The 14,373-nt window shown below is 39.7% G+C and overlaps 1 protein-coding gene across 1 annotated transcript in view; it reads left to right on the forward strand.

The window, feature by feature from the left end:
* The window catches only part of NBAS (NBAS subunit of NRZ tethering complex), a 407,958-nt gene that overhangs the window by 302,918 nt on the left and 90,667 nt on the right, over positions 1-14,373 (forward strand). The window contains exon 47 of the mRNA XM_084622071.1: positions 11,726-11,815. Coding sequence (XP_084478197.1) covers positions 11,726-11,815 — 90 coding nt within the window. The remainder of the gene's footprint in view (positions 1-11,725; positions 11,816-14,373) is intronic.

Consider the following 14,373-nt stretch of genomic DNA (forward strand, 5'->3'; position numbering starts at 1 on the left):
TTTCTTCCAGGTCACTGATAAAAATGTTAAATAGTGTGGGGCCAAGAAGAGTCCCTTTGGGACCCTTCTGGAAACAGACCCGCTCAATGACAATTCCCCATTTACAGTTACAGTTTTAAAACCTATCAGTTAGCCATTTTTAATCCATCTAATGTGTGCCAGGTTAATTTTATATCATTTTAGTTTTTTAATCAAAATGGTATGCAGGACCAAGTGAAATGCCTTACAGAAGTCAAAGTATATTACAGCAATACTACTACCTTTATCAATCAACCTTGCAATCTCATCAAAAAAAGATATGAAATTAGTTGGATAGGATCTCTTTTCCAGAAACCCACATTGATTGGCATAAATTATATTACCCTCCTTTAATTCTTTATTAATCAAGTCCCATTTCAGCAGCTCCATTGTCTTGCCTGGGATCAATGTCAGAATGACAGGCCAATAATTACCAGGGTCATCCTATTTACCCTTTTAAAATATTGGCATAACATTAGTTTTCTTCCATTTTTCTGGAATTTTCCCTGTGCTCCAAGACTTTTTGATGTGAATGGTGGTAAAATGAGGACAGATATGTACATGGAATTGAACTTTAACATGGGAAGGGTGATACCCACCCATCTCCCATACTCTCCTGTACAAGGCATTTAATCGGTTCCAGTGTAGGGGTTACGGGACTCCTTACCAAATAACCCATAATATCAGTTAGGCTCTTTTCAGCCTACCCACACAGAACTCAGCTGTATGAGTTCTAGAAGCCTTTTCCCACAACAGGGACAAAGGGAGCAGCAAGGATGGAGACCTCAGCACGCAAGATTTCACCCTATCACATGAGCCTAAGGCCCAGATCTTTGACCTCTGGGAACCGTTCATTTTATTCTCTTAACTGCACTGGAAACTGGTCTCAAATTCTAACAAACAAACAACTGTACCCCAGTAGCTCAATTAGGTAGTAAGCATGTTCCTGTTTAACCCATTGTGGCTTGAAGGTGCTGCGAGGAAAACCAAAAAAAATAATAAAAATTCCCTGGTCCCGTGGGACAAAAAAATGGTCCCTGACTCCTTAAACAGGTGATCAGCTAGACATGCAGCATCTATCAGGCTGGGTTGACATTTCTAGTTCATGTGTGTAGGGTGGGTTGCTGGAAAAGAGCCAGAAGAGGCTCCACATGGGGTTAATCCTGGGAGCTGGGGAATGCTGGCCAGTCAGCACCCTTCTCTCTCAGCAGGCCAATGGGTGCTAGAGACTCCCAGCGGGAGGAGCTACCTATCGTCCCTTGGCGAGTGTCTCCTTCTCTTGCTGCTGGGACTGTACCCCAGGCACTGTCAGCCCCATCAAGTTCCCCTACCCTTGGTGAAGGTGATAGCATTTGAAAATCAACATTAATTGATGATTAACCAGTAATCCAGTCCAGTAACCTCAACCAGCACTTTTAAAACTTTTGGATGCAAGTTATCTGGACCTGCTAATTTTAAAATGTCTAGTGGAATGGAAAGGGTGTTATCATCACCATGTCATAAGACTATATCATCTGTTTCCCCCCAAATACAGAACAGAAATATTTATTGAACACTTCTACCTTTTTTTGTGTGTTGTTACTGATAATTCTACCATTTCCATCTAGTAATGGACAAATACTATTGTCAGGATTCTTTTTGTTCCTAGTATATTTTTAAAAAATCCTTTTTATTATTCTTAATTCTGCTGGCCATAGATTTCTCTTTGTGTTCCTTACCTCCTTTATCAATTTTCTGTAATTCCTAACTTTTGATTTATATTCATTACTATCAACTTCCCTTTTCTTCCATTTGTTGTATATTATTTACTGTTGTTACTATGTACAGTTTCAAAAGACAACAGAATTTTGTGCATTTTCCTAGTAAACTATTTACTTAAGTTTTGCACAGAACCATCTAAAAATGTTCTCTTTGAAATTCCTCTCCCCTTTTTTTTCACGTTTCTTTGGATTTTTCTAGCTAACCAACCAGCTCCAAACTTCTCTCACACAAACCTTCTTAGAAACAGATCAGTTTTAGATGGAACACAGAGTTATTCCCCTAATTCTAGATACATAATTTTGAGCTAAGCCAAGAGTATTTAACAAAATTGTCAAGTTCTGTCAGATACTTCCATTTTCCTATACTGTCAACCTGCCTCCCTGACTCTTCAGTCCACTTCTCAAAATTTAGGGTGGAAACTCTTCTCTTTCCACCGTCCTTCTGTCCCCACTGCGCTGCCTGCTCTGAATCTTCAGAATGTTGTGTCTGTAGAAGCATATCCTGATGTCTGTCCAGGAAATCTTCAGTTTCTCTTATGCAACGCAGGGTCAATAGTTGTTTCTCCAGACCTTGAACCTTCTCTTTCAATATGGAGACCAGCTTGCACTTTGTACAGACAAAGTCGCTTCTGTCCTGTGGAAGAAAGAGAAACATGACACATCCTATGCAGGTAACAACAGCTGAAAGCTCACCATCCATATTACCTTCCTTCTACGAGTTTCCTCAGGTGTTGTAGTAAGTACTCAGAGAAGCCTGCAAGATGAAAGCCTCAGTGGGCTCTCCCCAGGCGAGCTCCCTCTGTTAGCCTCTCCGCTGTTCGCCACTCACCTGGTTCGCAGCTGACTGGCTTTTTACAACTGTCAGGCCCACTCAAGGCTCACCTGGAACAAAGCACTCCCAATTCACGCTTTTCAAACAATGAAGCACACAGTCAAATTGACAAACTGTCCCCATCCCCGCAGCAGACACTCAGATACTCACCAACACAGCCCCCCAATGCAGCACTTAGCATATTTCCTCTCAGACAGATCCCAGGCAAACTCCCTCTGTTAGCCTCTCCGCTGTTCGCTGTCGAAGGGCTGCACAAATATAACAGGATGGAAAGTTAGGCTAAGGAAGGCATCAAAGATTTTCAGTGAATAATGTAATTAAGTGAAAAGATTTAGCTGTGTTTAATTTATTTGCCTTTTAAGCATTCTTTGTAATTTTTTTATTGCTCTTGAGGAACTTTTTGATTAAATTCATGTTGTTTTTCTGCAGCTGAACTGAAATTAAAATGAGCCTTTATCAGTTTGTTTATACTAGACTCATGCAGTCTTCACCTTAAAACTTCTAGGTTTCTTGGGAGGGGGATGTAAGGGGGGGGAGAGAGAAAAACGCACACAAAATACCATGTAATCTGTGTGAAGGACTAATGTTTCATTAATTATGTTTGCTTTTGTCAGTAGCTTCTGATGATTTTACTGTTAATTAGGAGGAAAATAAGAAAACTGTATTCCTTGTAAAAATTTAGCGGATGATTGTTTGTCATGTAAAAGTCTTTTGAATTGTAATTCTTTTTCATTGTCCTAACCAATTTTAAGGCAACTCAGATAGTATCAGGTTTTTAAGAAGAAAAATATTTGCTTCCAACCATATATTTTAGAAATTAACATTATTTGTTTACAATTAATTGAGTTACTTTCTGTTTTATTTTAAAATACATCCTTACCATGGATAACTAGACTTTCCACTTTCGGAAAAAGGGCCAACTTACCCATTTTCTGGTGGAATAACACTTGCCTTTCTACATCACCTTCCGTGTGACTATCTCAAATTACTCTATAAACATTAATGAATTAACATTATCCTGGGAAAGTAAATATTGTCCCTGCTTCACATATGTGATAATTGAAACACAGAGATGTTAAGGCCTCAGTTTTCAGAAATATCCTTTAATTTCTGTTGTTTCAGATGAGCCCAGTTTGAGTTACATAGCATGATTTCCAGAGGTACATTTGCACTTCCCAATGAAGTCACCCAGAGCTTTTTAAAAAAATCAAGTCCTGGAGGTGTTTCAGGTTTTTGGCCATCCAAAACCTGAGGAACCCAAAATTAGTGAAAAACACTCTCCTATGGCATAAAATTTGGTTATCCATAGAAAAGGTGTATCTTAAATGACTGGAAAAGTAAATCACAGAAAGTCCTGTTGCAGAGCTAGGAATAGGTCTCATATCTCCTCATTCCTAGTCCTGTACTTTAACCACAAAACCATCCTCATTCCCTCTGTACCTCACAGAACCATATTTCTCTGTTTGGATTGTGTTTTTTAAATCACTCTTACAGTTCTTTGTATATTTGATGATATATATGAAAAACAAATTCCCTTATTGCACAAGCTAGTCCAAAAAACGGATCAGGTCCAACAAGACAAGATGGGAAATTTCAAGTCAGTCTCCAGAAGAATCTCTAATAATGTGAGTTTAAATGGTATAGCTCTCTTGATTCTATGCCAGTATTTGAAATTTTATTTTTGTTTCCTTCTTGTTATTTTTTTAAACAGAATGGAAACCATTTCATTGTGCATATAGCTCTGTTTTGTCCTTATTACAGGTTCCCTTTTTCAGCATCCCCATTCTTTCATATGGTTTATTACTTCTGCATGTTTCTAGGTGGGTGGGGTTTGGTTGGTTGGTTGGTTTTAGTTGGTTGGTTGGTTGGGTTTTTTTTACAAAGAGCTAGACATCAAACTATTGATGTGATGTTGGTCTCACTCTGTTAAGTTTTACCCAAGTTAGTTCATGGCACCCACTAAATATTTGGGGGACCCAAATTGACAGTGGTACTTAGGAAAATGTAATTTTTATGTCCATTTATCAATACAGAAAAATGACTGCAGGGTTTCCATTCTCGCCATTTTATATGCTTTAAAGTTCGATTCTTGTAAGCGCAGTAAAATACAAATGGTTACTTGGAGTGCTTTGAAATATGATGTGCCTCTTGGAGTGCACGTCAGCATTAGTGATCCAAATTTGGGGTCATTTGAGGATTTCCTGAGTTACAGGCCCTACAAATATGGTTTCTGTGTGCTGCCTTATACTGTTAAACTGAGCGATACTCATGACTGGATGAATCACAGATGTGTTTGAGTTTGATGTCTGTGAACTCATCCATCAATTAACATAACTACGGATAAGTTAATTACAAGTTCCCACCTAAGGAAAAAAAGTTTTGGACTGAATGACTGGAGGCTGCAGCAATCTGAGAGTCATAGGTGGCAATTTTATTTTTGGGGAATATAGTTAAAGTACTGGGTGGGGGAGAGGGGAAATTGGACACGTGAATGCTCCCTGGGTGGGGGGAGGTGTATTAGGTGGAGAGATGTTTAGGGCTGCAGCAAGTCAAGTTTGACCGAAATGGGTGCCATGCACTAATTATGTATTTGGAGAACCCAAATTGTGAACTTTAATTAAGAAAATAAATTTAAGATATTTAAGAAAATGTTCACTTCTTAGCTTGTGTAGACGTGCACTGTGGAAGGATTATAGTGCACATGTGCCATGACAGAAAAACACAATGAGCTGTTTTCTTTGCAGCCAACTTATGCTTGCCTGGGTAGTTTGGGGGAATGTGCCCATGTCGCTGTTCCTGGTGAACACCCCTCCACTGATGTTTCTTCTCCAGAAGTTTGTACTCCTGTGCAATAGAAATTTAATAACTCAGAAAGCTTGCTACACGTTGTCTCTGTTACAATGTGTATTTATTTTAGGGGAGGTTTACTGCGAACACAGCAGAATAGTCAGCAGCCAGTCTAATCAACTTTTTTGTTATGTGGGGTGGGGAGGAGCTGGAGACAGAGGACTTTGGGGAAGGGACAGAGACAAGTAGAGGAGTTGCGGCTGCAGAGCGGGCAGGAAATGAGGGTGGGTGGTAGGCAAGTGTTGGACTGAGTATTTGAGAAAATATATATTTTACAGGTCCCAAGGCAGGGCAAGTGGCTGCTTCCAGATCTTGAAGCAGATTAATGAGTTTCCCAACACACAAAGTGGTCGTTTGCAGCTGACTACCAAGGAAAAGAAATGTGTGTGCTGCCAGAGTTGCCAACACGTGGATTCTGGGAGATTCCATGTTTTGCCCACACTGCAGCATTTAACCAGTGACCTAAGAAGTTGTGATCTACTAGACGTTGTGATGATTCACTCGGGTGGAGCTGATCTGGGCTTTATTCTTAGGATACACAAAACAATGTGTGAGAGCAGATTTGGATCACATCAGAGATTTGTGTGCAGGAGCTGTCTTCTCAGATTTCGCCAAGAGTCTGAATAATTTCTACAGCGTCAATATGAAAGCGATTAAGTTTTGGAAGAACACTAATCAGGAAATTGGAAATGGGCTGACCAGACAATGTGCACTATATGGCATAGAAACATTACCAGCTCTGACATCTCACTGTTTCTGGGAGATGGGGTACATCTACTGGACAGGGATTAGGGGATCTTTCTCTCAAACATAAAACGCTCAGTATTTTGGAACAGAAATCCTGCCTCAGTTCTTCCACCAGCCCTATCACAAACTCCACCCTCCAACCATTTTGAAACATGACCAGGAGCCCCATTCCACTGTAACATAGTTGTTCTTCGCTCTAGGCACTGTGTATGAGTCAGTTATAGAAGGGAGGTAATGACAGCAATAGAGATTTTGTATACAAGGAAGTAAAGTCTTCCTGGAAATCCATTCCCTGCTTGTGATGTGGGGGCGGTGAGCACCTAGGTACAGTAGTGGGGAGGGGGCCAGGTTGGAGGGGGAATGCAGTGAATGGGTCAAGGGCATGGCTGGCAAGGTGTGCGTGTTGGGAGGGAAGGATAGCTGGTTCAGTAACAAGCTTGTGGGACATGATATCTACAACTGCCGAAATGACAGCTAATTCCTACCAGCAATGTATCCTTTTCTGTTTGGGAAAAATAAATAAATAAATAAACCTATGAAATTGAATGGCAAAAAAACCTACATTAATTCAAATTTAAGGTATATCATCCCCTTGAAGAACACTGGGTTGAGCAAGGCTCAAACTTCTGAAAGTCAGGAAATGCAGAGTTAAGGATGCTTTTGCAACCTTAACTCTGTCCTCTTTCAGCAGTTACACTCTATTAACACACATACCTTTACTCTGCCAAGCCCACAGTTGCTGAAATGTACAAGCTCTTCACCTCCCTTTACAAGCCATTCACTCTCACTCACAGGATTCCATCGAATGCTATTATTGGACAAAAAGGAAAACAAAACTGTTTGCCCATGCCGCCTTTCTTCTGTTTCCCTGCAATAGGCAGTAATCAATGGGAATTACTTGCATACACTCAAGGTGCAATCAGCATGTTAGGTGTACCTAAAAGAACTGATGAAGGCAATAGTTCCTCCTGCTTGGTAAAGGTGCGTTTGTGATTTAAGGAGCTGTGAGTGTGATATGCGATCTGAGTTTTGTGCCTGCTGATGTGTGAAAGCAAAAAGAAAGGACTGCATGTGAACCTTCAAGATCTAGTATGCATCATTTCAGTGCAGAACTGTGTACATTTAGGGCTTCTGATTTTAGGTTATAACTAATACGCTGATAAAACATCCCCGATATGAGAAAAATGAAATTAGCATTTATCCAATAAACACCAGAAATGGTTACTCAATTCATGTTGACTTCATCCCTTTCACAGTGCAGTTGGTTTGTATAGGTAAATGTCACTGCTGCTTGGCTTATATCTAAGGGATTGTCTATCCAGAGCAGTCATGTGGACTTTGGGGGTGTGATTTCTAAAGCACACTCACATGTTGCACTTTAACTGGTCCGTGTAGATCCTGCTGTTTCACACTAAAGATTCCCTGGAGTGCTCTAACAGTGCTAAATGAAAAAGTACTATGTTAAAACGCAGTAGGGACAAGTACACCAACCAGGGGTTCAATAACGAGGATGTGAAGCTTAAACTAATCATCTAGAGCATTTTTTATACCTGTAATAAAAATTAAGTAGACAAGAATTTTGGGAAGTACCTGGAAAAAAAAAATCTTCTCATTACAGTATACAAGAGATCCTTGAAACTCTGACTTCTGAACATCTATATAGAATGGAAAAAACGCTAAAAATAAGCCTAAAAATTGAAATTAAAAACTCTGAGAAACAGAAGCTCTACACACATTATATAATTAGCAGGGCATGGGACAGGGTATTACTAGGGCTATTGTCAGTAGTGAGCTGGGATATGCGAGCAGTCTAAGCATTTATTATCAACATGTACTCAAGCTAAAGTGTGGTCAGTGTCACGTGTAGCTGGATTGATTAGTGGAGGCACTAATTAGCTCTGTTTTGTAGAGATGTGTTTGTGATTGTGATATGAGGAGATGGGTGTTTCACACCCTCTCACATGATGAAAGGAAAGAGGTGCGTATGTACCTTTAGGATGCAGTATTCATCATTTCTTTGCAGAATTGTGTAGGTTATGTCAGTATCAGGAAATAGGGCTTTTATTACAAAGGACATTGTCAGCAGTGAACTAGAATATGAGAGGACTAATACTTTAATGATGGTTAAGTGGAAGTGGAAGTTAAGATGGTATGCTTTAAGTGTAAGAGAGTTTTAAAAGGCTGTGAAGTGATTCTTCAGTTGTACACATGTGGTATTCTTTCTGGGCAGTTGGCTAAGTGTATATGCCAGGATCTGGAACCTCCTGAATCTTACAGGCCAGTGTCATATGTGTTTATCAAGGCATTGCTCAAAGGAGGAGGGGAGGAGGAAGATTTCAACCTTTTTTTGTCCTATAATAGTGTCAGATAGAATCCTGTAGATTAGAATGAATGAGTGGTAAAAGGAGGTGAAAAGTTTGTACGTTTAAGTGTTAGGATGTAGATATTCAGGCCTGTTGGTAAAGGCCTGTACTCGAAGAATTTAGGTGTATTCTTATCACTTGGCTAGTTATAGAGGTATAAAAGAAAGAATCAAAATCACTGTCTGCCGGTGTAAGGTCCTTCTCTTACTGTGACAGTCTGAGGCCCTTTGGCTAAGCAGCAGAGGCAGCCATAAGCTGGGAAGTGAACGGTCACATCCTTACATTCCAAACTAGTCCCATTGAAATAAGGTGCTATTGGGCTGTTAGGAATACAATAACCTGTTCTGATAGCGCCTATCACCTCCAGAGAAAGGGAAGTGCCCAGAAAATGTAAAAGGAAACTTAGTTTGATAGCATCCTGTCTGGCAAGAACTCACTTATCAATAACTGGGATGTGAAATCTTCACTTCTGTATTGTTTTGTCATTATAGTTCCCACTTTGCTATTGACAGGTTTCAGAGTAACAGCTGTGTTAGTCTGTATTCGCAAAAAGAAAAGGAGTACTTGTGGCACCTTAGAGACTAACCAATTTATTTGAGCATAAGCTTTCGTGAGCTACAACTCACTTCATCGGATGCACACTGTGGAAAATACAGAAGATGTTTTTTATACACACACACCATGAAAAAATGGGTGTTTATCACTACAAAAGGTTTTCTCTCCCCTCCCCTCCCCCGCCCCACTCTCCTGCTGGTAATATCTTATCTAAAGTGATCACGCTCCTTACAATGTGTATGATAATCAGGGTGGGCCATTTCCAGCACAAATCTAGGGTTTAACAAGAACATCTGAGGAACAGTGGGGGGGGGGGGATAAACAAGGGGAAATAGGTTACTTTTTATAATGACTCAACCATTCTCAGGCTCTATTCAAGCCTAAGTTAATTGTATCCTTTTGTAGTGATAAACACCCATTTTTTCATGGTTTGTGTGTATAAAAACATCTTCTGTATTTTCCACAGTATGCATCCGATGAAGTCAGCTGTAGTTCACGAAAGCTTATGCTCAAATAAATTGGTTAGTCTCTAAGGTGCCACAAGTACTCCTTTTCACTTTGCTATTGTTTGTCTGTATAATCTCTGTCTGGTTCTGTGATTGTTCCTGTCTGCTGTATAATTAATATTGCTGGGTGTAAACTAATTAAGGTGGTGGAGTATAATTGGTTACGTAATCATGTTATAATATGTTAGGATTGGTTAGTTAAATTTCAGGAAAATGATTGGTTAAGGTATAGCTAAGCAGAACTCAAGTTTTACTATATAGTCTGCAGTCAATCAGGAAGTGAGGGGGTGGGGGAGATGGGAACAGGGAATGGGAGTAAGGAAATTGGAATCATGTTTTGCTAAAGGGGGAAATGGGAACAGGGAATGGGGGTAAGGAAATTGGAATCATGTTTGGCTAAGGGCAGGAATGGGAACAGGGACACAGGTGTAAGGCTCTGTGGCGTCACAGAAGGGGGACACTAAGGAAGGAAACTGGAATCATGCTTGCTGGAAGTTCGTCCCAATAAACATCAAATTGTTTGCATCTTTGGACTTCGGGTATTGTTGCTCTCTGTTCATGCGAGAAGGACCAGGGAAGTAAGTGAGTGAAGGAATAAGCCCCCTAACATTAAGCACTTGTGGTTTTGGCAGTGTGTATTAACAGGGTGTAATCAGGGCATTACTGGTAGAGGGCAACCTTAACTCTGCATTTCCTGATTTTCAGAAGTTTGAGTTTTGTTTAACTCATCATTCTGCAGGGGGATGGCATGCCACCAAACAACTTTAACTCTGCATTAATGTAGTTTTTTGCCATTCAGTCATTTTTAATCTACTGATCCAATGGTATTGACATAGACTGTGACTACTAATCAACATCAAAGAAGAAAATCTGCTAAGGTTTCAAAACCTGCACGTCTATACTTTCCTCAAGGGTCACCTGTGTAGAGTAGTTATTTTCTTAGCCAGGGCACATATTGTCCCTCTGCAGTTGCATAAATTACAAGGTTGTAGAAACTACCATAACTCTAAGGGTAAATGTGAAAAGCACTGTAATTATTCCTCTGCATATTGCAATATCTGATACTCTTTGGGTTATCTCATCTTTGGCGGAGCAGTCATTGATGCCTTTGACATTTTTTGAATTAGTAGGAAGCCATAGTTCTCTGGTATAGAAAAAGGCTGACACTTATTCTAATGATACAATAACTGTACTGTCCTGATGAATTGAAGGGAGGGTATAATCTATCTCTGGTGGTTGAGTTGTTCTTAGCAAACCGAGTTTTGGAAGCATTTGTCTAGCATCCTTAGTTCTTAAAAACTAAAATGAGCCACCCTAAAATAGACAGGTCAGCTTAACCATCAGTGTCCTTATAACAGTTTGTATGAAAAGAGACTTGAGGCTTAAAGTGCTAGTGTAATTCAGTTTCCCCGTAAATATTCAGTCATTTTTCATGTTTATTTCTCTAGACTTCATATAAAAATTTGAAATTTCATTCCATAAGACAAATGTTTAAAGAGCACTGCAACTTTTATCTTTAGATAAGTAGCTAACAACAGCCACTCCAACTTTTATCATCTTCTGACGTGTAGTGTGTCCCAACTGTGGAAATTCCCTGACTGGAGACATGATTCATAATTATTGTATTTAATCATAGGCAGACTGATTCTTGAAGAGAAAGTATGGTGACACGTTTTGTGCATAGCCTTTAGTCTATTAATAATCAGTGGAGGAACATACCCACACTGAATCATGTTACCCTGCAGATTTTGCCAGTGCATTTCTGTAATTTTTCACCTGGGCCAGGTTTGAAATGGGCATTCTGAAGAATACCAAATGTTCCAGGCCATTTCAACTCTCCAGATTTTTCCCTTAAAGTGCATTTGAGTTCTGTTGTTTTCTCCTGTTGTTTATTTCCATTTTTGCTCCTCACATCACATATGACAAAGAGATAAAAGGTACTAATCAAGTAAGAAAACTGCTAAAGTTGTCACATTTATTGAATATTCATAAATGACCTTCAGGTGTACAGACAAAATTAGATAGTGTGTCCAGAAACCTTTATTCTAAAATAATCATGGTTTTGTATAAACTGGTTTTGTTTGATTCTTTTAACAGTGACAAGGGTGCTGAATGTACTTTGATAAAAGACCCACTTCAGATCCTGGAAGGGATTGTTTCTGCAGTCCACGCAAGTGCTGAAAAAGGGTAAGAATGTATATGAATGCTGTTAACCTGATTTTTAGCGGGTTGTCTATTGTTATAGGCTCACCCATGATCTGACCAGAAAATAATCAGGTTCTTGTCCTGAAATCAGGCTACACAGAATTAAATGTAGAGAGTTCAATATTTTTTAAGGACCCTCAGGGTGTGTGGCTAGAATGCTCATGCTGAGATCAAAGCTGAACTTGAGAGATTTTTATTAAAATAAAGGAAAAAGTTATCAAAGCTCAAAACCACAGAATCAAAAAAAAAATAATAGAGTTCTGGGGATACTTATGGTATCATTCCTTACAAAAGCTGCTTAGATTAGCAGACTCACACCCTTCCTGAGTGGACCTGGTGATGGCAGACAGAGGATCCGCCTTGTCTCTGGTATGACAAATGAGTCCGATGTTTCAAGTTCGTCAGTGTCCAAGATGGTGGAGAGAAGGGTCAAATGTTGTGTAGCTGTTGTATTGAAAAAGCCAAGCGAAAAGCTAAAGACAAAAAGAACAAAAGGGAACTAAACTAGTTGGATAGAGTACCCCTTCACATGGTGCTTTTGCCCTTTTATAGGGTCTTTGCACTCTCCTGAATATTCATGTCAGTGCCCAACATTCCATGCCCAAATCTTATTTCCTCACCCATATAATCTTAGGGCACACTTACTCTAGAGGCTAGCATATTCATACATATTAACAGCGTAGCCATACATATTAATGCCAGTTATCTCATTCTCAAAACCTGTTACCTTTGACCTGGACCATTACTTCCATGTTCTTGCAGTGTACCTTGTAGTTACCTGTAGGTCGCAAAAATCTTTGATAAGAACATTAAATTCCCTAAAATCTAAAGGGTAACTGGTAGGCCATTTATCTATGCTAAACGTTACAAATACTTATGCTAACTTGCTTTAGCTAATCGTACAGGATACAGGCCAGTAGTTTCCTTGTGTTACAGCCAAATATAATGAAGTAATGTTTACTAAAGTTATTTAATATAAAAATATAAGCCAAATATAATAATATAACTCAAACCAGTAAATAAAGACAGGCTATGATATAGTAGGCTAGTCCTATGGCCTACAATACATCTGAGAAACCCTTTTGCTAACACTGTCAGATTTTTTTGGTCACAATGCTATGACAAGGTACAGTAGCGAATGTGGATATTTTTCTGCAAAGGAGTATACAATGGATTTATTTCTCGCATGCATTATACGACACCCATTAGTAGTACTAGACTTTTGTATAATTTAAAAGAAAATCATACTATATTCCACAACCCCTTGCAATTATCAAACTATACTTACTGAAAGGACTAGAGCCAAGAGCCTAATTACCAGTGGGGATTGCAACATTTTATTGGAAAAGCATCTGAACAAAAAGGTCCATTTTGCATCCTGCTATCAAAGTGACAGAATCCCACTGGGAATTAATTCCAAACCCTAGGATCTGCCATCAAGAATTCCTTGATTGTAGCTCCTGGAAATTCATCCTCTGAACGACTTTCACAATCCATTAGTTACATTTTTAAAAAAAAAAAGCTCTCCCACCTATCCAGTTCCTTGTTAATAACTCCCACTCTAGGAAAAAAAAGGCTTTACTTAATTCTGAATCGATCCTCATCTGTTTGCTGTACAACACTCATTAGCACTATACCTATTTTTGACTAAGCCATAACCAGAAGCAGCAGGCATGAAGCGGGGGGGGATGGTAAGGTCTGTACACTTTAGTGTCCTGCCAGTGTTATTTATCATTTTATTGGTTCTCTTAGCATTGCTACTCTTCTGGTGTGTCAGCACTTTCATGATACCTCAGCCTTAAAATTTATTCTGGACTGAAACACGGCATACAAATCTCAGTTTGAGATGGAAAATGTAGTATACCAAACAAAAAAAAAGTGGTCTTATGGTGGTAAATGAAAAAGAAACTTAAGTCAGATATATGTTTGTGAGCTTTTATAATTCAATGTGATGGGGTTTTTCGCTGACTTTGGTGATAGGGGGAATCTCACATCTTTTCATTGGTCCCCATAATTTCACTTGTTAGCTGAGAGAACTGATCCCTGAAAGAAGTGCTGAGCCAGGGCTTTTGCGAATTGCTTATCTGAAGTAACACTGTGCATGGGGAAGAGGCAGAACTCCCCCGTCCTCTCCCAATACACATTAAGGTAGGGGTTCTCAAACTGGGGTCGGGACCCCTCAGGGGGTCGCGAGGTTATTACATGGGGGGTCACGATGTGTCAGTCTCCACCCCAAACCCAGCTTTGCCTCCAGCATTTATAAATGGTGTTAAATATATAAAAAATTGTTTTTAATTTATAAGGGGGGGGTCACACTGAGAGGCTTGCTATTTGAAAGGGGTCACCAGTACAAAAGTTTGAGAACCACTGCATGAAGGTATGTGTCCACAGCAGCTGAGAGGTGTGATTTCCAGCAGAGGTGAACGTAAACTTGTTAGTTCTGTTTGAACTAGTTTCTAAAACGAGCAGTGGGGCCATGGTAGCACAGGCGGCAGCTTGGGCTAGCTGCCCCAGTAAATACCTCGGGGGTCAGGCAGGAT

This window comes from Lepidochelys olivacea (genome assembly GCF_965140295.1).
Source record: "Lepidochelys olivacea isolate rLepOli2 genome assembly, chromosome: 3".
In the NCBI taxonomy this organism is placed as follows: domain Eukaryota; kingdom Metazoa; phylum Chordata; order Testudines; family Cheloniidae; genus Lepidochelys; species Lepidochelys olivacea.